At 47.4% G+C, this 23,255-nt stretch overlaps 1 protein-coding gene across 1 annotated transcript in view; it reads left to right on the plus strand.

Annotated features, from left to right (window-relative positions):
- Nucleotides 1-23,255, plus strand: part of UBXN4 (UBX domain protein 4) — a 210,254-nt gene that overhangs the window by 131,173 nt on the left and 55,826 nt on the right. Inside the window, exon 12 of the mRNA XM_086954984.1 lies at nt 8,631-8,762. Coding sequence (XP_086811110.1) covers nt 8,631-8,762 — 132 coding nt within the window. The remainder of the gene's footprint in view (nt 1-8,630; nt 8,763-23,255) is intronic.

Below are 23,255 nucleotides of genomic sequence, written 5' to 3' on the forward strand. Positions count from 1 at the left end.
GTCTTGCGCAGTATCACGAGGAGAGATCGCACAGACATGTTCAGAAGGGCCCGCAACAGCGCCAACTGTAGAGGTCAGTGGGTTGTCGTAGGGTTGCCTGAGAGTACACATAAGTGCCTTGTGCACTTGCTTCGGTCAAGTGGGGGGGACCGGGGCGAGTCGCTTCAGGCTCAGCAGCAACACTGCGGTTCTGAGCAGATGAAGTGGGTCCAGGTACTTTTTGCACGTTAGGTCTCGTCTCCGCTCCCCGCCCGTGCAAGAGGTGTGCTATCCTGCGAGTCAGTGGAGGCTAAGAGGTGCAGGGTCAGAATTGATGCAGGATCGCATACAGCCACACCAGTGCTCTATCGCGAGGCAGCAGTCTCGGGGGCCAGGGGCCATACAGAGCAACCTGTCTCCACCCAAGGTCGACAGCTTACAGTTCAAAGTTGCCCACCCAAAGTCTCCGTGCAGCGCGCAGTGTACTGTCAAGGTGCTGTCTGTGCAAAGTAACCAGAGGCCGTGATGATCAAGCAGAAGGGGTGCCGCAGCGGGTTTCGTCCAGTAAGGTGCAGAGCCCGTGTCCTCGTTCCCAGAATGATATTGCATTGTAAATGCCCCCCAGTACCCACAAGCGGATGGGTATGAGCCACAAGTAGTGCAAGTAAGTGTCCCAGGCGAGAATGCAGGGCACCAGCCCCCCAGAGGAAACACCAGCAGCAGGAATGCTAGTCTTCAGGGCCCCCCCAATGTCCGCTCAAGGGTGGCGTCAATATGGCTGTCTAGGCCCAGGACAGGTGCAGATCTCAGTCCTCGTGGAGTAGTAGGGCACGGAGTCCAATGAGTGGGGAGCAGATGGACCAGTCAACAATAGGAGTCCCCACCTTTCACACCCCTCCTGAGTTGCATGGTCGCCTTGCTGGTGCCCCTGCAGTAGCTCATCCAGGGAGGGTGTCACCTGCACGTCAGTGGACCGCCAGTGTGCCTTTAAGCCTCCACCCGCCCTGCACCAGCTCCAAAGGGGCAGGCGAGGCCCAAGTAGATGGTCCCAGTCGTGCAGGGGCCAAGGCGCTATTCAAAGCAGTGGAAATGTCTGTTCCTAGGACCCCCACAGGCCAACAGCGCTTCCCCAGGGCGGCTCGCCAACTACTCACGGGCTCCTCCTTGTCAAAATGGCAGCCACCACCACAGCAGGCTTTCGGATGCAAGGGGCGCACACTCACAGAAAGTGACCTTCCACGTCGTCCCTCGCCATGAGCCGAGCGCCGCCTCAGCTGATCATCTCCGAGGAGGGCCCCGCCGGGCCGGGAAAGGCAGCCTGTATAATCCCGCACCAGGAGACTCCCCCAGCGCGATGTGCAAAAACGGCGCCCCAGAGCCAGCTACAAGGCAGTTCGTCTGTTCTTGGCCAGCATCACCTGCCCTTCTCTCCTGGGCCAGCAACCCTGCTGCTCCTCCTCCTACACCGCTGCTGTGAAGGAACAAGGTACCACTGAGTGCATAGGGACCGCTCTCACCGCACCTCAGGGGAGCCCGGTCTAATCGCTGCAAAATGGCAGGCGCTCTGACCTGCAGGCCGATGTCTGCCGCCACCTCCGAGCTGTCCCCGCTCCTCAGAGAGTGCCCCTCGTCGACTGTCACCTCTTCCTCTCTGTCCCCCTCTAGGATCCGAGCGCGGTTATCTCTCGACAGTTCCAAGGCGAGCCCTGCCGGGCCGAGGGAGGCAGCCTGCAATGTCCCGCTCCGGTTGCCTTCTCTGTCGCAGCCTACAAAATTTCACCCCAAAGTCCACCACCAGGCCAGCTACCCGCTCCGGGCCAAGTGGACGCGCTCCTGTCTCTCTGGTACAGGTGCCCCCTGCTGCTGTGCCGTCCCCTCTGGTGTGGGGTATGCCCAGGGGGTCTCCAAGCGTGCAGAAGACAGCCTCTACCGCGTGTCCGGAGATCTCCGAACCAGGCGCCGTAAAATTGCCGGCGCTCCTACCCGCCAGCCGATGAGTCACGGCGACTTCACCTCTGCCTTCACTTCCAGTCAACTCCCCGCTTCACAAGAGGTGCCCCTTTCTGTCTGCTATCTTGGCACCCCCTGGATCGGCGTCAATGGCTCCCCAGCTCCGCTAAAATTGCTTTAATTAGTAGCGGCTGGCCGGAGCTCCCTCAGCGTGCGCCTTACTGCATTGCCAGTGAGACCACGCCCCGTCATGTTATTTTTAAAGTCATTGATGAATGCTATTCATGAGTGCCTCCAGTGGGCAATAGTATCCAATCAATATTCATAACATGTCACAAAATGGCAAATTTTTGTGCAATTACCATAATTCTCCCCCTGCTGATCGTTTTTCTTTCTTTTGGATAAGTGCCAGTTCCAGTTTATTGATATTATTTCCAAGCATGCCACTGATTCCATTTCCCGCAAAAAATTAAAAGAGAAAAAAAAAATTCTGGGCACTGGGGGTCCCTGTGGGACCCCCTGAGCAGGCCTAGGCGGTCATGGTGTTTCTACCCTGCCCCCTTTTCTTGTTTTTTAAAAAGTTTTTTTTAACCTTTTTACTTGTGACTCGGTTCAACGAAGTCACAAGATGGCTTCCACCACTTCCCGGTTTGAAGTGTTGGCAGCCAATCAGATTGCAGGCATGAGATCGGGAGGGTTACCGGATCCTCTGTGTCCCCACTTGGATATCTGAGAAATATATACATTTCTCAGGAAGTACTGAATGGATTTACACCATTTAATAAAGAGTGCTTTCTGAACCAAGAGCTACCTTTTTGCCAAATTTGGTGTCATTCCATTCAGCAGTTTGGGCTGTAGCTCTGTCTAAAGTTTCCTATGGAGAAAATTTGTTTTGCCCCCCTCTCCCCTTTTCTCGGTCTCCCCTTGACGAGTCACCCTGAAACTTTCAATACACCAGCTGAAGTGAGTGGGCAATTTGTGCTCACCAGCATGAGAGCAGTACCAGAAATAGTGGCCTCACTCAGCGCTCCCAAGAGCACTGGAGGCCTGCACTTTTTCGAACTCTGCTGTCTAAGACAGCTGGTGTAGAGAAGTTTAAAATGTGCAAGATGGCTGGCCAAAGAGACATGCTCACTTTGAAGCGCACAGCTTCCAGCTGCCACTCGGCAGCACTGGCCCCGCCCCATCCTGTCATTCAGTTCAGAATGGACCGGTTGCTGAAAAATAAAATGGTAATGAATAAAGTTTAGTACCGTTTATTTTTTAGCACACTCCTGGGGCTTTTCTTAGTGTGGTGTCGCTCCTCCTCTCAAATGGAGGAGCCGCCCCTGCCTCACACCATATGCAAATGAGAGGTCTCCGGTATGGTTTGGTGAGGTAATAGCTGCAACTCCAAAGAAGCCTCCCAGCCAAAGTGTGACTGTTACTATGGTGATGTACTAGTGGGTGGACCACTCCAACGTTCTGCCTCATGCTACCGTGGTCACGGTCCACTGGGATGGGTCCCTCATCTGTGCAACATGAAGACACAGAGCCTTTGCTGTGCAGACACTGCTCTGACAAAGACCAATGTGCTTGAGCTGCAGGTGGTCCATCTTGCTCTGAAAGCCTTACTCTCCTCCATCTCAGGGGGAAAGTCCAGATTCTCTTGGGCAAAATGCCTACCATGCAGTGTATCAACAAGCAACACCTTGTATAGTTGTGGAACCTGTGCTTGAATACAATTTGGCTGTGGGCATGAGCACTGTGATAAAACATTTTCTCAGTAGCGATCTATCTCGTAGAGTTCCTCATTCAGAGTGAATGTCCTCATTGGTATCTCACTGGAGGATCAGGAGTAGGAGCTACATTCCAAAGTGTGACAAAGACGGTCTTCTCCATATTGGGCTTTCCATTTGTGAATCTCTTTGCCTCGTCCCAGAGAAGGAAGTGTGCTCAGTTGTATTCCATACACTTCCATTTGGATGCCTTGACGTTCAGTTGATCTGAGGGTTACATTTCCTTCAATCCTGCTTCTATCCATAGTACTGTTGAAGGGGTGGGACAATTGTGCATGCAGCCAACTTTTTGACAGAAAAGTGGAATCCAACAGTAAACTGTCATTGTGATTTTTTCCCTTCATAGCCGAGACAGCTGCCAGGGAGGCATGAGGGTTGTTTATGACTTCAGTGAAGATCACTATGATGCAGAACCAGAAATACAAGTAACCATTTCTTCTGCATCGTAGGATTTTCATTGAAAGACATAAATGTTATTATAGAGTCACAAGCAAATCTCCAACATCACAACTCTCAGAAATAAGAGAGAGAGAGAACATGTATACAAAAATGAAACTTAAATAAGATGCTAACTAATATCATGCAAAAAGATTCTTGACTATGACTTGGCCAATGTTCTAATCGTCTCTTTCATCAGAGTCATCATACTAGTGTTTTTTTACGTTTGTGGACACATTTCCATGTGGCTAATCTACAAAGGCCTGCTACTGTACTTCACTACCAGGCTGTAGTAGCATTTACCATCACCCCCCTCCCCCCCTTAAATAAAACACACACATTCACTCCACTCTCACTCACTCTTGGTCTTTCTCTCAGTCTTGGATGCTGAGTTTAGTTTGCCAGTTGGTAACATAAGGAGATGTAACCAACAATCCATCAAGAGACTAACAGTTTTGAGGTCACTAAGCCTCCATGAACTGGACTAAAGTTAATGAAATTTGATTACGCTTCCTATTTGATTTAGATTTCTCTAGATAAAAGTGTGAAGCTCTCCTGACATCTAAAGGTTGCAGAAAGCATTTACATGAAGTAGGTTTGCTGAAAAATATTGGGACAGTAATGGGTTAATTTGTGTGGAATTCTGAAACTTTAGTGGGTATAAACAAAGGGCGAGGACACATTATCACCCTATTGGAGTTCAAAACTTTATAGGTTTCTCCTGCAGATGGAACCTTTATCTCATAAACTCTTTGGGCAGAAGTGATCGCTAACCAAAAAGTTGCCTTCCAGTTTAGATGTTGCAATGAAGCCTTTGGATGCTTTCAAATGGAGTATCCATTAATAATGAAAGCATTAAATAGGTCCCCCATGGAGACTAAGATCCTCTCACTAGAGGATAAACTTTCTTTAAACCTCCAAAAAAGTACCTTACAAATAGAACTTTGAAGAACGTTGGGTAATAGGATCCTTCCTAAAAGTAGGTACTGCCGCCAGGCGCACTTCAGTTGAGGAATATTGCAGCTTTAACTCGGCCGGCTAGAATACGTATTCTTGGCATACCATAAGATTGTAGTTATTCTTATTCTTTTTTGGGACCACAGGAAAAAGTCTTTTTCATTTAAGACAGAAGAGGATCTATTTATAGTCTTCATAATGTCCATGCCGGATTGAGGTAAATTCAAGTGACTATACTGTCTGATTTCAGAAGCATGCTGGCAAACTGAATGGCATCTGATATGAATGGAACAATTCACATTGCATTCTGGACAGCAGGCTCGGTTTGCACGACAGGCTCTGTGTGATTTCATCAATATTTACAGGAGATCCGGGAACCACCATTACATTGGTCACTCGGAAGCGAACCGAATCAGAGTTGCTTTGGTAGTTAGAAATTTCAGTAGCATTGCTAAAATTAGAGGAATGGGTTTTGACCTGTTGACCAATTAACCTGGTTTCCATTTCCTAGATAAAAATCTTGAGCATTTGATATTTTGTTCTGTTGCACACAGATCTATACTTTGGAAGTTCCATTCCGAGAAAATGTTAGTAAGTACTTCATCATCTAATACCAGGGCAACTGGAATTATTTGATTGTACGGCTGTGGGGATTTTCACATCATTATAGATTTGCTGCATCATCCGTTGTCTGCTGCATAATCTGTAAATTTTAACAAATAAATTGTTTCTTGCTCAAATGGTTCAAACGGTTCTAAAAACACACAAACGTTACCGCACAGTAGAAGGCCCTTTGCAAAGGTTGACTGGTCACCTTTCAGTTATTTATTGCACGAGTGTTAAACTGGTACTAATGAGGTACACCCCTTTTAACACTGCCTGTGACTCCAAATGTCTCCCACAGAGGGAAATCCACAGAAAAGATTGCCTCTCACTTTCTCCTGTAGGCTCTCCAGCTCTTATGCAACCGGTCTCTTTTGTTATTTCACTATAAGAAACTCTTCAGATCTCTTTGAGGCCACTTAACCATTTGCCTCTACCAACACAAAAGGTTAAGGTTACCAGACATCTAAGTCTCCTAATCTGGAAATGCTGCCATCACCAAGAGACCATAGACCATCTCAATATTGACTACACACTCCAGAGGACGATCATTTACCTCAGAAGAGCAGTCATAAAAGTATTCCTCCACAATCACCAGTAACGTTCTCACCTTCAGATGACAGGGCACACTGGGATGAAATGGAGAGGCTCCTCAAATCTTCCAGAGCAAAATAAATACCAAGCATATGAGATTGCCTCAGATGACAAACTAATTGCAAATACCTCTATTTACTGTGCTCTCAATGCAGTTGATACAGCTGCAAAGGGTATTAACTCAAGTGTTCTAGTTAGATGGCTTACCTGGCTCAAGGTTTCAGGTTTTAACCCTGAAGTGCCGGAAAATATACTTGCAATTCCTTTTGATGGAGAATGCATCTTTGGCCCTCAAGTAGATACATTGCAGACATGTGCAATGATGTACTTTTCTTCACTCCCCTATAGTAGAGCTGCTAAAACCACTCCCACAGACTCCTCCACATTATATCAGGGTCCCCATTCGCAAGCCACATAGTTGATTCTATAGAGGATCCTACAGAGGTAACAACTCTAAGGGTAGAGGTTAGGGCGGATTGCCTAAACCATCTGCCACAAACACACAACCTTATTTTACCTACCATTCCCCCCCGATCACACTACACCTGTCAGGGAAGACTTCAACAGGTCTTTTCTGCATGGTGGAATATCACCTCTGACCAGTGGGTGTTGGCTATTATCCTACATGGTTATTGGCTGGAGCTCACTTCCACACCAGCAAACATTACACCTCGCAGCCACTGGCAGTCAAACAACCATTATCAGCTACTCAAACAGGAAGTCAAAGCTCTTCTTCAAAAAGGAGCAATCAAACTTGTTCCATTACACCAACCGGGCACGGAGGTCTATTCACTTTACTTCCTTATTCCCTAAAACAACGGTTCTATAAGGCCAATCTTGGACTTCAGATCTCTAAACAGGTACATTCTATCAGAGCACTTCCACATGGCCACTCATCAAGATGTCATTCCGCTGCCACAAAAAGATGACTTCATGGCCGAATTGGATCTAAAGTGCGCCTGTTTTCACATTCCAGTTCATCCAGCACATCGCCAATATCTCACATTCATGCTCAATAAACAACACTTTCAATTTAAAGTACTTCCCTTCAGGGGCAGTCCAGCTCCCAGTATTTACCAAATGCCTAGCCGAAGTAGTAGCTCATTTATGCAGGCAAAAGATGCACATTTCCTCTTATTTGGACGACTGTCTCATCAAGAGCACAAATATTCAGAGCTGTTTTCAACACACTCAAGCTACCATGAATTTCCTTCACCAACTAGGTTTCACAGTCAATGCAGTCAAGTCCCACCTTCAAACACTTCAGATACAACCTTTCCTAGGAGCCACCCTGAAATCACAAACGTGGATGGCTTACTCAAATGTTGCAAGGATTCAATCCTTCCAAACACTTGTTCCACAGTTTCAGCCTCATCAGCAGATTACAGTGAGAACAGCCATGTGCCTCCTAGGCACCAATTTTGCAAAGAGCACAGAATTATACAGTGGGTGGCTCAGTGTGTGACATAGTTAAGGTGACTTAGAATCACAAATCACAGTTTCAATTGAGCCAAACTGAATATTGCGTCATAAATAGCGCTGTGGAGTCATGCCACCTACTGTATAATTCTCTCACCTTGTTCACGTTGCGCCGTCCATGCTGTGCACCTCATCACTTGCGTCTCTTTATACCACACCATCATTTGAATTTTGTCTCCTTATTTGCTTGCTTGTGTAATGCTTTTTGCATACTACAGTAATTGTCTTTCTGAATATTACCTGTTGGGATATTGTATTCCTAGGCACCAAGGCGTCATGCATAGCCTCAGTCCCTCATGCCAGACTCAATATATGCCCATTGCAACAGCTTAGCGCATCAATGGACTCAACTGGACGGTCAACTGGTAGATCTAGTGTTGATCAGCCGTCAGGCTTGCCACTTTCTGCAATGGTGGAATACCAACAATCTTCTAAAAGGATGTCCTTTCATAGACTAGGTTCTACAGAGGACCATAACAACGGACGCATCACTCACAGGTTGGGAGCTCACTCACAAGAATTGACTGTGCAGAGTCATTGGACACCCAGTCAATCTCCTTTCCATATCACTCGCCTAGAGCTGCTAGCTGTTTATCTAGTACTGAAAGCATTTCTTCCTCACCTCTACATTCAAATGTGATTTATTGTCCGAATACATGTCAAGTGGGTAGTTCCAACAATCGATTGCCTATATATCTTAAAAGGTATTCCAAAGCAGCCATGCATCTCCTGTAATGAAATGTGCAAAGAGAATTTAAACTCTCCACTACAAACGTGATAATTCTTCACAGTTCTTTTCAAATCTGTTATGTAAGTTGTATAAACATTACGTGTTATTTTGTATTTCTGCAGAGAGTTGGCAATACCTATGGCAATTTTTCATTGGCTACAATGTTTCCCAGGAGGGAGTTTACCAGAGAGGACTACGGGAGCACATTATTGGCTTTGGATCTTGCACCGAGTGCTTCAATCGTACTTCTGCCAGTATGTACATGTTCTGTCATAGTGCAGACTTTGCCAAAGACAACTTAACATTAATAATCGTATTCATATGCGTAGAAAAATATTTTTTAAATGCAGTGGTTGCCAAGGGTATATTTGATTCTGAAAATGTGTGGGTGTTTAATTCCCGGTTAAAAATGTCATTTTCTTTTTGGGAGTAAAATCTTTTGGACCTTAAAAGTGTTTTTACATCAAACAGTAGCCGTATTTTAGTGGTCCTGTGCACATTTCTTGGTCTTGCCAAAATAATAAATTAATCTTTATTAAGTATTTTGAAAGAAATAAACTAAAGAAAGCCAAATACATGCACTTGTTTACTTTTAAATTGGCTCTACATTCTTACGGGAATAGATCATCAGTATTCCTGCACCCAAACTTATAGATACCAGAAGTATCTGTAATTTTGACTGTGTGAATACCACAGTATTCTGACTTTTCGCTCCAGGACCGCCTCAGAACTGGGGAATTACATACTGAGCTCAATATTTAATTTCTGTGGCAATTTCCCATTTTTCAATCTAGTCTGCTCCAGGAATTATACACTATAGCTAGGCTTTCCTGTTTTCAGTTTCTCTTTTTGGTAAATTCTGGTGGGGTTTTTTCTTTTTTTTACAGTGATTTTAATACCTTAAAAAAACGGTGGTTACACATTTTTGCGCCATATAAAACAGAAACAGTGTTTTTCCGATGTTTATGGAACTTTTTGCTTTTATTATTGCTTGCATCTGCACTGATAGTGCATGTTATATAGAAAGTGTACGCACAGTGTGTATGAGGTCCAGATGCATTTTTACCAATCAAACTTATCATAGTACGCCATACAATACTTCTTCAGTGAGGCTTTGGTCATGCACGCTTGCTCTTTTCTTCTTATGTAAACTTTTATCTGTGAAAAGGCCCTCTCAACATTGGCACTTGTGACAGGCAACGCCAGAATAGCTAGTACACAATTTGCTAACTGTGGCCACTGGCATAGCTTTCCATGCTAATACTGGTGCACCTGAAGATTGTGATTCTCTGCGACAGGTTCTGCAACATATGCTTTGAACTGGGCATATGCCCTCCGAGTTATTGAAGCTGTCAAAAAATGAGGCAGCACTTTTGAAACTCCGGAGAAAATCTCCCTTTATGGAAGGGATCTATAACTTGTGCAGAGTACCACAGTGAGGCTTCATTGGCTTCAAATGCCATGGTTGGTGAAGGGCTATTTCTCATACATTGTAAAATAAAAGTTCCTGAATTGCTCCTCAATATTTATTTGCTTACCAAGTGGCAAGCACTCTAACATGGAACATATTGCAGTGCCAAAGTCACTAAAAGTGTCACCCAGCTTACTCTCAAGAAGATGTTTCACATCTACACGAATTATGCTGAACACTTGGCAGACAAGGGTGTTTTCAGACACTAGTTTTTTTTATTATGTCCACCACAGCAGTCATGCTTTCCTGTAAAAATCTAAGAATGCAGTAGATTGTACTTTTTTTCAAATCACCATCAATATGTGACCAAAGATCCTCACATTTCTTGCCGTTTTCATCATCACTCAGCAAAAATTCTGTAAACGGTTGTCACATGGATAATATAGCATTCATTGCCTCTAGAACTGAGAACTACCAGCTAAGTGACTCAGTTGGGATGATTCTTTCTTTGATGCCACACAAAGCACAAAATGAGAAATATTTGTCTTTTAGTTCCCATGCATAAGAAAACAGTGCACCAGAATGGACTACAAAGTCAATAGCATTCTTCATTAACTCTGAAAATTGTAAAGATGCTTTCAGATTGCCATCTAACAAGTGGCAAGATCTCTTACAGGGAAGCACTTCAGCTCAGGTATCGATTTTGACAGGTCAACACACAAACTTTTCAAATACGTAGCTGAATCTCTGCAAATACAAAAATATCACTCCAATCTTTGTTGAACTTGGTAAGAACGTTTTGCAGCAGCATTCCAAGTGACACTGCATTCCATGTTTTCCAAAAGTCTGGTGTCATGTTTTCACCAGTATCACAGATGCTTTGTGACTGCACTGTTTTCACATAAACCTGTCACTATATCTTGCATTGAATGTTTAAAGCCTGGGGTGTTTGACAATTCACCTACTATCAAATACTGACTCACTAGAAAAGGTGACTGATGTATCAAGGGGTTTTAACCATTCTCTGTGGCTAAATGTGATGGTACATATTGGGAAAGATTCTTATGAAAGCTACATTTTTCCTATCAGTGAAAGACTCAAATGTCGCCGAAAAATCAAATATGATTTAGATATTTCCTGATTCTCTACAATTTATAAAATAAATAAATACCTAAAACATGCTTCTGACCCCTGTATCTTTAGACCAAAGACCACAAAACTGAAAAACGGATGAAGAAACTCAAGCAGAATAATGTTAGCCCAGTATTTTGTACTGCAACCGTATTACATTTTGTTCACCCATTCAGGAAGAAATACAAATGACTCTTTCACTCTCCTTTTCCTTTCTTTGAATGGCATTTAGTTTGTGGTTGTGCAGGTTTTTTTTCAGTGTTTATATGTTTACAGCGTTGAGGGCTATTTCCCTTCCGGTGGGGTTTTATCAGTTATTATTGGTTTAAATCTAAAACCGGACAGCCTAACTATTGCTGATGAAATGGCTGAGGGGATTGTGAGGGATATGATATTCCTGCACTCCTTGTAATTCCAGTTTCTTCCAGAAACAGTTTCCAGCCGGGGAAGAACCAAGTCTGACTGGACAAACCATGTAATTTCCTAGTTTCATCGTGTTCAGCAGTTTACACATGTGATAGACTGTGTTCCGAAATTGTTGTTTTCTTCCTGCTGAGCGATTCAAGAAAGCAGAGCCATATGTACCTCACCTCTGTACATTTTTTATAAAGACTTCTAGCCTCAGATTTCTCACCTTTTGAATATTCCCCAGGGGTCAGACTGGATTCAGAAACTTTTCAGCTGTACCTCTGCTCGCCAGACACTGTTCCGCTCCTGAAAAATTGTGCAGAGCCTATGTAGGCACCACTCGTACGTGTCGACATCAGTTCCTTTCAGCATCACCAGACACGGATCTGGTGCCACCTCTCATCTCTTTGAGGCCATTATCTTGATTAATTGTTTTTTACAATGTGCAAGGGACTTGTTCCCTTTTAAAAAAGGAGGTTTTAAGCCATGTGAGAACTGTCGCAAACAAATGCCTGTGACAGATCCTCACCAAATTTGCCTGTGGTGTCTAAGGGCCTGCAGTTACTGTGTGTTGATGAAGCCGAAAGCCATACGAAACTGTGAGGTAAAACTCTACATAGCCCAGCTGTAGGTGACTACGCAAGGAGGCCGGTCCAAGTCAAAAGTCGTCTTGTTTGAGATCCAGGAGTCGCCAAATTCACTCCAGGGGTCTGTCTTCCTTTCAATCCAAATATTTGGGTAAGTAAAAAAAAAAAAACCCCACCAGAAATCTAATCTGGGGAAGGGGCGCTAGGTGGCGCTGGACCGTAATGGCCACGCTGACGTGAGGCTCCCGCCGATCCGGGCGGATTAATCAACATAAACCCCATCCTCCTTTTTAGTAAGTCTCCTAAAGATCGCCATAGGATAGCGGAAGGAGTACTGCCTAAACGACCCAACTCTGGAGGCTGTGGGCAATTTGTAGCCGCGGCTGCGAGCTCCGCGATCTGGAGGCGGAGCGAGGTGCGGCAGCCTAGAAAGCCCGGCTGGGGCTGGAAACCACGCGAGGCTGGGGCTGCACAGGTCCGATTGCGGAGCTGCGCCTGATCTGGTGCCAAAGCGGGAGATCTAATAACGCTGCTACGCGTCGTGGGGCAGATGAGACTGGCGCTGAGACCCCATGGACAGGAGTGCGGGTGAATCTGGTGCTGCCCTGCAGGAGTGGAACAGGGGAGCCTGCGACCGAATTTACAGCTGGGAGAGGCCACTGGAGGAGCCCATGACCCGGTAGCTGCGGTGCAGAGAGGCGGGAGAGGCCGGGGACATCGGGGGGGACACACCACTAACCGCACCAGCACCGCTTTGGTGCCTGAGAGAAGGAGAAGGCGCGTTAAGACTCAGCTGGACACCGGTGGCATCCCGCGCTGTGGAGCAGGCCCCACGCCGCCATTTTGAGTGAGTGGTGGACGCGTTTTCTTCCTGACGGACCTGGGCACAGAGACAGACTGCCTCAGAGGCTGCGACCTGACCGCCTCCCTTTGCCCAGACATATTACCACCCCTGGACGAACCCACGCTCACCCCTCTGTCCCCGTGGTCTCGGGCCGTGGTGAGAGCAGCAGTGGGCATCCTATCCGCTTCCCTGCGACGCGGACACCAGCTACATGCGGGCGGACGGCGACAGGCAGTCATGGGCAGGACGAATACCAGGCAGGCGAAACTCACATTTGACACGCGTAAAGCGTCCGGCTCCAACTCCAAGGAGCGCGAAGAAGATGACCCTCCGGAGACCAGGGATGAGGGTGGAAGGCACTGTTGGTAGGGATGCAGCAGAGCCTCACCTCCATTGACTCTAAAATGGACGCCATGAGCAATAGACTGGAGGCCATGGTGGCAAAACTGGATAAGCATGAAGAACAGCTAAAGGAGGCGGAACACAGGGTGTCTGACTTGGAAGATGGAGCGGGGGCCAGCAAGCAACACATGCTGCAGATGGACAAATTGCTAAAGGTCATTGCTGACAAGAACGAGGAGTTGGAGGCCCGCTCCCGAAGAAATACCGTACGGATGCTTGGCCTAGCAGAAACTACCAACACTGGGAGTCTGGAAGACTTTATGGAACGAATGCTGGTTGATTTATTTGGTAAAGACTGCTTTTCCGCACACATGGTCATCGAAAGGGCCTATAGATCATTAGCGGCATGTCCCCCCCCCCCCCCCCAACCCCCCCTGCCCCCTTCCCCCCCCCCCCCTGGAGCCCCACGCGCCTGGTGATCATGCGGTTCCTGAACTATCGCGATAGAGATACTGTTCTACGCTTGGCATGCGAAAAAGGGGAAGTGCGGTATTAGAACACCACCTTATCTTTTTATCCCGACTTCACCCAGCTGTGCAGGAGGCCCATCGCAAATTCACAGCTGTGAAGAAAAAGCTGCAATCTCAAGGCATCCAGTACGCTATGTTATATCCCGCGAGGTTGAGGATCCAGCATCGAGGGAAACCACATCTCTTCAACTCACCACAACAGGCGGAGGAGTACCTCAAGCGCGACCGGCGGTCGGCATCTCGGGAGGAGGCCACTCAACGACGCTCCCGGTCCCACTCAACACTTTCGGAGCCAGGCTGACACCAAGAAATTAAATCAGAAGCTATTCTCGGCAGTACCGCCGCTATGGATTCTCTGGACACTATGCAGATTGGTGATGTATTCCTACAGTTTTTAAAATGTTTGCATTACTTGGTCGCCCGGACACTCGCCCCCTTCCCGTCAGACCGACCCCTGTGGCACAGGAGGTTGTGGACGGGTGAGATAGAGGGGTAGAGTGGGTACGGCGGAGGCCCCTAGCGGTCCCCAATTGAGGGCATTCCCCCTTTTCTTTTTGAATGGTTCGACATTTGAGAGTACAGGTGCTAATTGTTGGGGTGGTTGATTGTGGGGGGAGGGTTACTTGTTCCTGGCGAGTTGAGGTAGCCGGTGTGGGAGGTGGGGAAGGGAGGGGGGGAGCAGAAGGACAAGGTTATCCTATGTGAGACTGAGAGACGAGTGCGACCAATGCAATAAGCAGAATGCGATGAATGATAGTTCTGACTGAAGACAACAGTGATGGAAATTACCTACACATTGTCTCCTGGTATGTGAGAGGACTGAATGACCCCAGGAAACGTAGGCAGATGCTGGGATATTTGGATCGCCATCATGTCCACGTGGCTCTGCTACAGGAGACCCATCTTTCGCAGGAGAGTGCGCCCCGGTTTGCATCGCGATGGGCCTCCCATAGCTGCTTTGCGTCATACTCCAGTTATTCTAGAGGGGTGGCCATACTCATTAATGGTGTTCGTTTTGTTGTAGGGGGGATGGATATACAGCCTGATTCATCAAGCTGATTTGCTCTCGCAAAGGGCCAGATTCTGAGAATCTGGCCCTTTGCGAGTGCGATTTTTGCATTTGGGATTCATCATCCCAAATGCAAAAATCGGTAATAGCGATTTCGCTATTTTGCGAGGAATAACATTTAAGGAATCTCTATTTGAGATTCCTTAAATGCTATTCATCAACCAATTAGAAATTGCGAAATCACAATATTTGGTCGCAATTTACCACCAAGTCTGACTTGGTGGTAAATTGCGAAAAAAGAGTAAAAAGCACTTTACTGCATTTTTTTCTTTTGCATGTTACACACACACATGTCCTTTGGACATGTGTGTGCGCAACACCTGTTCAAATGTGCAAATCGCTATCTCATTTGCGATTAGCAAATTGCTAATCGCAAATAAGGAATACTCCCTTTTCATTCCTATGGGCCTTTTTGCCCATCGGAATGAATGGGGAGTTTTTCCTTATTTGCGATTAGCAATTTGCTAATCGCAAATAAGGAATGTGTAGGAATCTTCTTTTATTTTGCGATTTCTACATGAATACAGTTTTGCGAGTCTCTAATAGCGATTCCTTATGAATCGCTATTAGAGACTCGCAAAACGGGTCTTTCATGAATCAGGCTGATAGACCCTGACCGGAGGTATTGGATGCTCTGGGGTAGGTTGCACTCGCACAATGTTGTCTTAGCGAATTACTATGGTCCCATTGTAGACGATGTCCACCATTTGCTCACGCTGCGGGGAAAACTACACGCGCTTGGACCCAGATATGTCCTCTGGGAGGGGACTTCAACACCGTGGTTAACCCCCGCCTAGATCGATCCCATGCTACTGCGGCTTACTACACCAGTACCCAACGCACCTTACAGGACATCGTAACATCTGATAACTTGCTGGATACATGGCGTTACATGCACCCCACACGGATGGAGGGGACACACCACTCAGCAGTACACATCACCTGGGCCAGGCTGGACTATGTGTTAATAACGAGGGGCATGGCACATTGGGTTGGTAAAGTGATACACATGGCCAGAACATTTTCCTAGTTAGTGACCTTGCGGCCCCCGATAGATCTATTCCCCTTTCTCAATTGGAGACTGAATCCTCTACACTTGCAGGACGGGGTCTTTAGGGCAGAGATGGAGCAGGAGATTACTGAATTTTTCCACAGAAATATGTACTCTGTGACCAGCTTGACAACAGTGTGGGAGGCGTTTAAAGTGACTGTGCGGGGGTGGTGCATCTCCAAGGGAGGGGGTATGTTGAAAGACCTCCGCCGTGATTTAAACAATCTAGAGGGCGAGTTAAGGGAGCTGGAGCGGGCGATAACTGGTGGAGATGAGACGGGAGAGCTTAATGCTTGCCTGCGAGGGAAAATGACGGAGTACATGGAAGTTGCTGAGCGAGAATGTAAATTCAGGGGGAAACGCTGTGTGGCCTGAGTGTATGGCGAAGGAGACAGACCTGGGAAGGCACTTGCTGGAGCGGTGAGACACCCTAGATTTCATAATTATGTCGCCGAATTGCAGGATGAGCAAGGAACACGACATAGAACTCTCCCAGACCAGATGTCTACCCTGATGGAGTATTATAAAAAGCTTTATACGTCACGGAGGCAGGCTCGACTAGACCTCAGGGAATACTTTAAGGACGTTGCCCTGGCATGGCTAGGGGACACGCAACGTTAATTCCTGACTCTCGACTTAGAGGTTGACGAGATCACGGAGGCAATATTGACCATGAAGTCCGGGAAGGCCCAAGGGTCTGATGGGATTCCCATAGACTTTTGTAAGACCTACGTATCCATTCTAGCGCCCATAGTGAAGGCAGTATTTTATGAGGGCCTGGAGGAAGGATGCCTACTTGCGACCATGAGGGAGGCTCAAATGATGTCATTACTTAAACCTGGCAAACCCCTGACCTTTGCGACTCGTACCGGCCCCTCTCGCTTCTTAATAGCGATACCAAAATTCTTGCAAAAGTGCTAGCTACGAGATTAAATCTGCTCCTGGAACGACTGGTGTTACCTGATCAGGCAGGGTTCGTGCCAAATCGTGCCATGACTCATAACCTTCGGACCCTCCTGGCCGTGCTGCAGGATATAGATCCACGCAGCGCTGCTGTGGCTGTCTTTTTGGACGCCACCAAAGCGTTTGATTCCGTTGAGTGGGACTATGTGATGGGGACGCTGACACATATGGGGCTGCCGAAACCCTTTCTGTGCTGGATTAAATTGCAATATAAGGCGCCCTGTGGCAGGGTTATTCTTAATGGCTTCCGCTCGGATGCCTTCCCGATTACAAGAGGAACGAGGCAGGGGTGCCCTCTCTCCCCCGTTATATTTGCCATAGCAATAGAACCTTTAGACGCTAAGTTGCGGCAACACCACAATCATAGAGGCCTCATATATGCTTCTAGGCAATTATTAGTGTCCCTTTATGCTGATGACATCACGCGGTATATACATAAACCACAAGACAACCTCAACCCAGTTTTACGAGAGATCACAAAGTTTCGGGCAATAGCCGGGGTGCAAATAAACTGGGGCAGTCTGCAGGTTTTCCCCTAACCGACCATACGCTAGCACACCCATTGGATTACCCGCTGACATGGGAGACGATCTACGTTACCAGAGATAAGGATGCACTGATGAGGACGAACTATGGGCGTGCCATGGATAAGGTGACGGACAACATCACTAGTTGGCTTAAGCTACCCCTCTCGATGGATGGGAGGATATCCCTAATTAAAATGGTTATATTGCCCAAATTCTTATATTTATTTATAAACATCCCTTACCATCCGGGTGCCTATTTTTTTAAAACACTGAAAACTCAATAGGTGCAGTTAATATGGGGAGGTAAGCAAGCGCGGTTGAAGCTGGCCACACTTATGCTGCCGTACCGCTTTGGCGGGTTTGATGTACCCGATTTTGAACAATATTATTATAGTGCACAGGCGCACTTCGCAGTGTACTGGTTTCATCCTCCCCCGTTCATGCCTCCTCTTGCGGTGGAGGATGGATACATGGCCCCAGTCCCGACATCAGGGTATGTGTTTACACCATTCAAGGAAAGGAGCGGAGACCCCATCCACTGTAGACTGCACTGTCAAAGCATGGCACTGGCTGGCGCGGGCTGAGGGGGTGCACCTGATGTACTCCCTTAGAATACCTTTACGGTGCTGTCCCTTGCTGCCTGTTACGGGTTAAAAGATATGCCAAAACTTGTTAACTAAACTGCAATATGCAACTTGGGGAGACTTCTACATTGGGGGTGAATTTCGTACAAAAGAACAATTTTTGGGGGAATATACACACTCATTTATGGACCTTTTCCAGGCTTAGGCATAGTGTACAGACCAAGACCCCAGACTTTCAAAAGGAGCCAGAAACACTTGTCTCACTCCACTTAATGTTACATCTCTGTTGTATGCACGAGTTCGTACAGCACCTCCTCGTTCACTAGTGAGGGCCAGACAGGAATGGGATAAGGACTTTGACGACCCCCTTACTGATGACCAGTGGGAAATGGCTTGCCTTCAGACTGATGCGACCTTGGCTGCGATTGCTACACTATAAATTTTTACATCGGCTGTATCATACCCCAGCGATGTTACATTGGCTCCATCTTAGGGACGATGATAGATGCTTCTGATGTGGTCGGGGTCCAGCTGATTTCATGCATTTGGCATGGAATTGCCCTCAAGTGGCCACTTACTGGGGGGAGGTCTTTGCGGGACTAGTTAAGATGCTGGGGACTCCCATTGAGCTGACTCCCGTCAGAGCTCTGCTGGGCCTAGTTGCTGATATAAAAACGCTGCACCGCAAATTCCTGGTAATGGGCATACTCCTGGCTCGACGACAGGTTGCCTGCAGATGGGGCTGGGGCAGGGGCAGAGCTTAAATTCAAGGCGTGGATACATGACATGTCCACTTGGCAGGAGTATCTTCATGCATATACAGAACAATTGCCATTGAAGTCTCGGCCCAGGGATATTTGGGGACCTCTGATGTCTTATCTCTTGGGTCAGCACACGGAGGATGAAAATGTTGAAACCGGAGTTGGAGCTGTGTTAGAGGTGTGAATCGGGTGTGAGACTGCGTTGGAAAAGTGGTTGTGTTGATAATTGCAGAGTATTGGGGTTGCATGTGGGAGGGGAGGGTTGGGGTGATCCTATTGACCCGAAATGACCATTTGCTTCCGTTCCGGGGACACTGACTCGCTTGGCGAGTACAATTCCGAACTTTGAATTTTGGACTCATTCGTGGACATTATGGTCATCCTTGTTAATCTTCTGGTTGTTAATATTGAGGAACACGGAGGGGGAGTAGTAGTGGGGGGGGGGGGGAGATAGGGCATCGAGGGGAGGGTGGAAGTTCATCAGTGACACTATATGCACGAGTCTGAATATATTATCACTCATTACCATGCATTACTTTGTATATCTTGCTTTGTTGTACAATTAAGATATAAAATAAAAATACAAAAATCTAATCTGGGCTCGCACCCTTTCTGTCACTCCTGAGAAGGCGTGGGGACGGTACCATACGTGTCAAGTCTGTTAACTTCAGATACAATCTCTCAACTTGTTCTGTCTCAACCTGAGTTTTCAGGGTAGTCCGCCATGCCTAAGCAGATCTAAGAGTTCCTGTCTCTTGGGATCCTTGCTTACTCCCTTTGTTGCACCTGTGAGCACCACAGAGCCAAGAGGTTCTTCACCTGGGCTACTACCTGTGGGAGGGCTTGTGGGTCCATTCCACCAGGGCGAAGTCTGCTACCCGGAGCTTCTGGGCATGAGCAGAAGGATCTCCCATCTGAGCAAGGAGACAGCATCCACCACCTAATCTACAGCTTCGTACGTGGAGTTTAAACAGTGGCAGTTATTTGCATTGGATCTGCTGCTGGTAGCGGTGGATGTCATCCTTTGCCTCTAAACTCCCTTCAATGAAGTCCATTTAGGCTGGACGCTGGGAGAAATTTGTGGCCTGATATGGAGTTTGAAAGGCAGACAAATTTACAAGCCTAACTGTCAGATGTTCTTCTGTTTCTTTTGGCTGTAGCTCAGACGGACTTTGCAGTGGGCATTATTTATTATGGTTACTTGTTGGGCCTTTTACCCTTTCTACTTTTGTAAGACCAACTATCCTTCTTCATATCACCTGTTGTTTTGTGGTTCAGTAAAGGTTTGAAACGTGTTTCCTCTTAAACAGTCTGTGATGCAACATTATAACCTTAACTTGGTTTTGACATTTCTCATGTGTACAACCTTGGAGTTGATGCACAGCGGCTTGTTACTACTTCTGACTCATGATCTTTTCTGCTCAGTGCACAAATGAACTCCAGGCACTGTCAGTGCAAATGCCCTACATCACTTTTTTCCCCAGACAAACTGGTGCCAAGGACTCAGTTTTCCTTCTTACCTAAAGCCGATTCGTTCTACGTTGCACAGCCTACCACCGTGCCAGCGTTCTTTGCTCCTCCTTACTGCTCAAAATAGGAGGATTAATCAGCTGGACCCCGAAAGGACTGAAAGTTTTTATATAGATTGTACCAATAACCGTGTGGATGATCCACTTTTTGTGGGGTTCTCAGGATAGAAAAAAGGGAAAGCTGTGCAGAAGACCCTGTTGGCCATTAAGATATGCTACACACTGGTCAAGCAGCAGCCACCAGAACATCTGAGAGCCCATTTATATTGGATCAAGGCTGCTATCACTGCTTTGGCAGATGAGGTGGCTGTCCTTGACATGGCAGACTGAGACGTGGGTGTCAGTGCATATGTTCGTTAGGCACTGCTTCCTTGACAGTCAGGTCTATTGGGAAGGACTTTTCTCCCACAAGGGCCTACAAGACGTATTGGTCTGAGTTCACTCCGTAGACCCTCCATTTGATGAGGTACTGCTTTGGTATCTATTCTAAGATGATTAATCTGCTTTTAGACGTATCCGTCAAAATAACAAGTCACTTACCTTCGAAAACACTCTATTGGGTGTATGCTCTGTCTAACCCCAGATTTATCACTGCTATCCCCCCACTGGCCGTCCTTCTCTAATTTCTGGACTTCGTCTGGTAAGCCCCACAAGAAGTCCAAAAAGTTAAATCGCTCTTCGGACAACGCAAGGGAGTGTGGCCACAAATCCCAACGCGCCCCATGGTCCCTGTGCAGCCTGTGTTGAAAACCGAGTCTGCTCTATGCTACCCTGGATTTCCTTGAGCCAGTGACCCTCAGCCAGCTTCTAGAGTTTTGAGGCCATGAGCCTCTTTGGGAGGTCGAACCCTTCTAGAGCACCTTTGGGTCCAACAGGGTCGGAATGGTCTTCGTCTTCCTCAGCGCCAGTCGACTCCTTAGGATCCGTTTGTGAATCTGGATTGGCCCGGGTAGCAAATTCGTGACCTCCTCTAGGGCCTGTTCCCATAGCACTGTGATTCCACCCTCCAATGCAGAGCCAGGCTAGCGTCAACCAAGCCCCCACGGCCTGAATTGGACACAGCGTCCTGATTTACGGAAGGGCTCACTGAGGAAAATTATTTGGGGGGATTGGAGTATCCCAGGGTCCATAGCTGATGAAAACTGGTATAAGAAACTGTCTGACGCCAATGGTATGGATACCTCGCTAGACACTGTTCTCCTCTCTCGTCTCGTCCCACAGTGGCTATAGAGGAAGAGGTTTTGTTTGAGATGATGGTCCGGAGGGCAGCTGAGGTCCTGGAACTACATCGGCTCATGGTAAAAACAAATCTTTTGATGGAGGCCCTTCAACTGGAGGTATCTGCATCAAAGCTCTTACTACCCTTCAACGAAGCCCCCACTAATGCTGCTTAGGGTGGTCTGGCCAAGCCCTGTAGGGCATTCCTGTGAACAGGACCATTTCTCGCCATTCACCCTACTCCCGGGGACCCAGCCTTCCTCTCCCATCAACCCACCCCTGAGAGTCTGGTAGTCCAGGCCTCGCCTTCCAGAATTAATCCTGGCACATTCCCTACCACACCACTGGATCCGGAATCCAAGAGACTGGATATCTTCGGAAAGAGGACTTTTTCATCCGTCAGCCTGGCTCCAGTCCATGAGCACCACATGCTTATTGAGCAGTTAATTCCCCTAGTGTGTGAGGTACGAATGCGCGGTTGCTGCCTATGGTCCTGAATGGGGCTCGGACCATACTCTTCCAAGCCATTGCTGATAGACGTGATGGGGGCAAAGTCATGATCTGATGCGGGTTGGATACGACTGACTCACTAGGCTGAGCCATTGCTGCTTCTGTGGTGCTTAAACGTCATGTCAGTTGGGGAATACTGACTTTTCAGGGGACGGTGAGCCTCGCTCATGGACATGTCCTTAGATGGAACCCGTTTCTTCAGAGACATGGCGGAATCAGCCTTGGAGAGTTTGAATGCGAATGGGGCTACTGTTAGGCCAATGGGGCTCTCTGTAGTCCTCCGACCGCCACATTGCACAGATGCCCCTTTCGTAGCTACTTTAGGGGCTATCTGGCACGTCCTTTCCCACTACCTAGCCACCATGGCCAGCAGGTGTAATCCTTTTGTGGCCGTAGACGTGGCTCCCTGAAGCCTCTTGGGGTCCAAAGCCAGAGGTCCGCCCAGTCCACCGCCCTCTGAGAGGTGGAGATCAGAGGGCCCTGGTCTCCGGTGGAGTCTCAGCTTCAAGTCCGACTGTTGGCACTGAGAGCGATGCAACTGTCATTGAAAGCCTTTCTTCCTTCCTTCAAGGAAAGACTATTCAAGTGTTCACAGACAACAACATTGCCATGTGGCAACACAATAAACAGGGCGGGTGGCTGTCATGGACCCTTTGTCAGGAGTTCTTGCACGGCTGGACATGGCTGGAATGTTAGGGCATTTCCCTGGTGGTTCAACACTCAACGGACTCTCTGAACACAAGAGCGAGCAAACTCAGCCTTGTTGCCTAGCAGATCACGAATGGCCTCTTCATCCAGTGGTTGTGCACAGTCTGTTCCGAGATTGGGGAGAGCATTGTTTAGATCTATTTGTGACCTCCAAGAATGTGCAATGTCAGCACTTCTAAGTGCTGGAGTTTCCAAAGTGACTCTTGCTCTGAGAAGGATTGCATCTCAAGTGGATCTCGGAACTCCTGTATGTCTTTCTGACAATGCCATTCCTGTCCAGAGTTCTCAAGAAGTTAAAGAGTGACTGATTCCAAGTCATCTTAGTGACTCTTGGCAGGGCTGGGAGAGTGTTGTATGCCGAACTCCTGAGTTTGAGCATATATCCTCCCGGAAGGCTTCCCATTCTGGAGGATCTTCTGTCGCTGCAGCAGGACAGGTTACTGCACCCAAACCTTTCCACTCTCCACCTTCATACCTGGAGATTGAGCAGCAACAATTGAGGGTATTTTACCCCGCTCCTGAAGTGTGTGATGTCAATTTAGCAACCAGGAGTTCTTCTACCAAGGCAAATGCC

The sequence above is a fragment of the Lissotriton vulgaris genome, chromosome 2_1, assembly GCF_964263255.1.
Source record: "Lissotriton vulgaris chromosome 2_1, aLisVul1.2, whole genome shotgun sequence".
Taxonomy (NCBI): Eukaryota; Metazoa; Chordata; class Amphibia; order Caudata; family Salamandridae; genus Lissotriton; species Lissotriton vulgaris.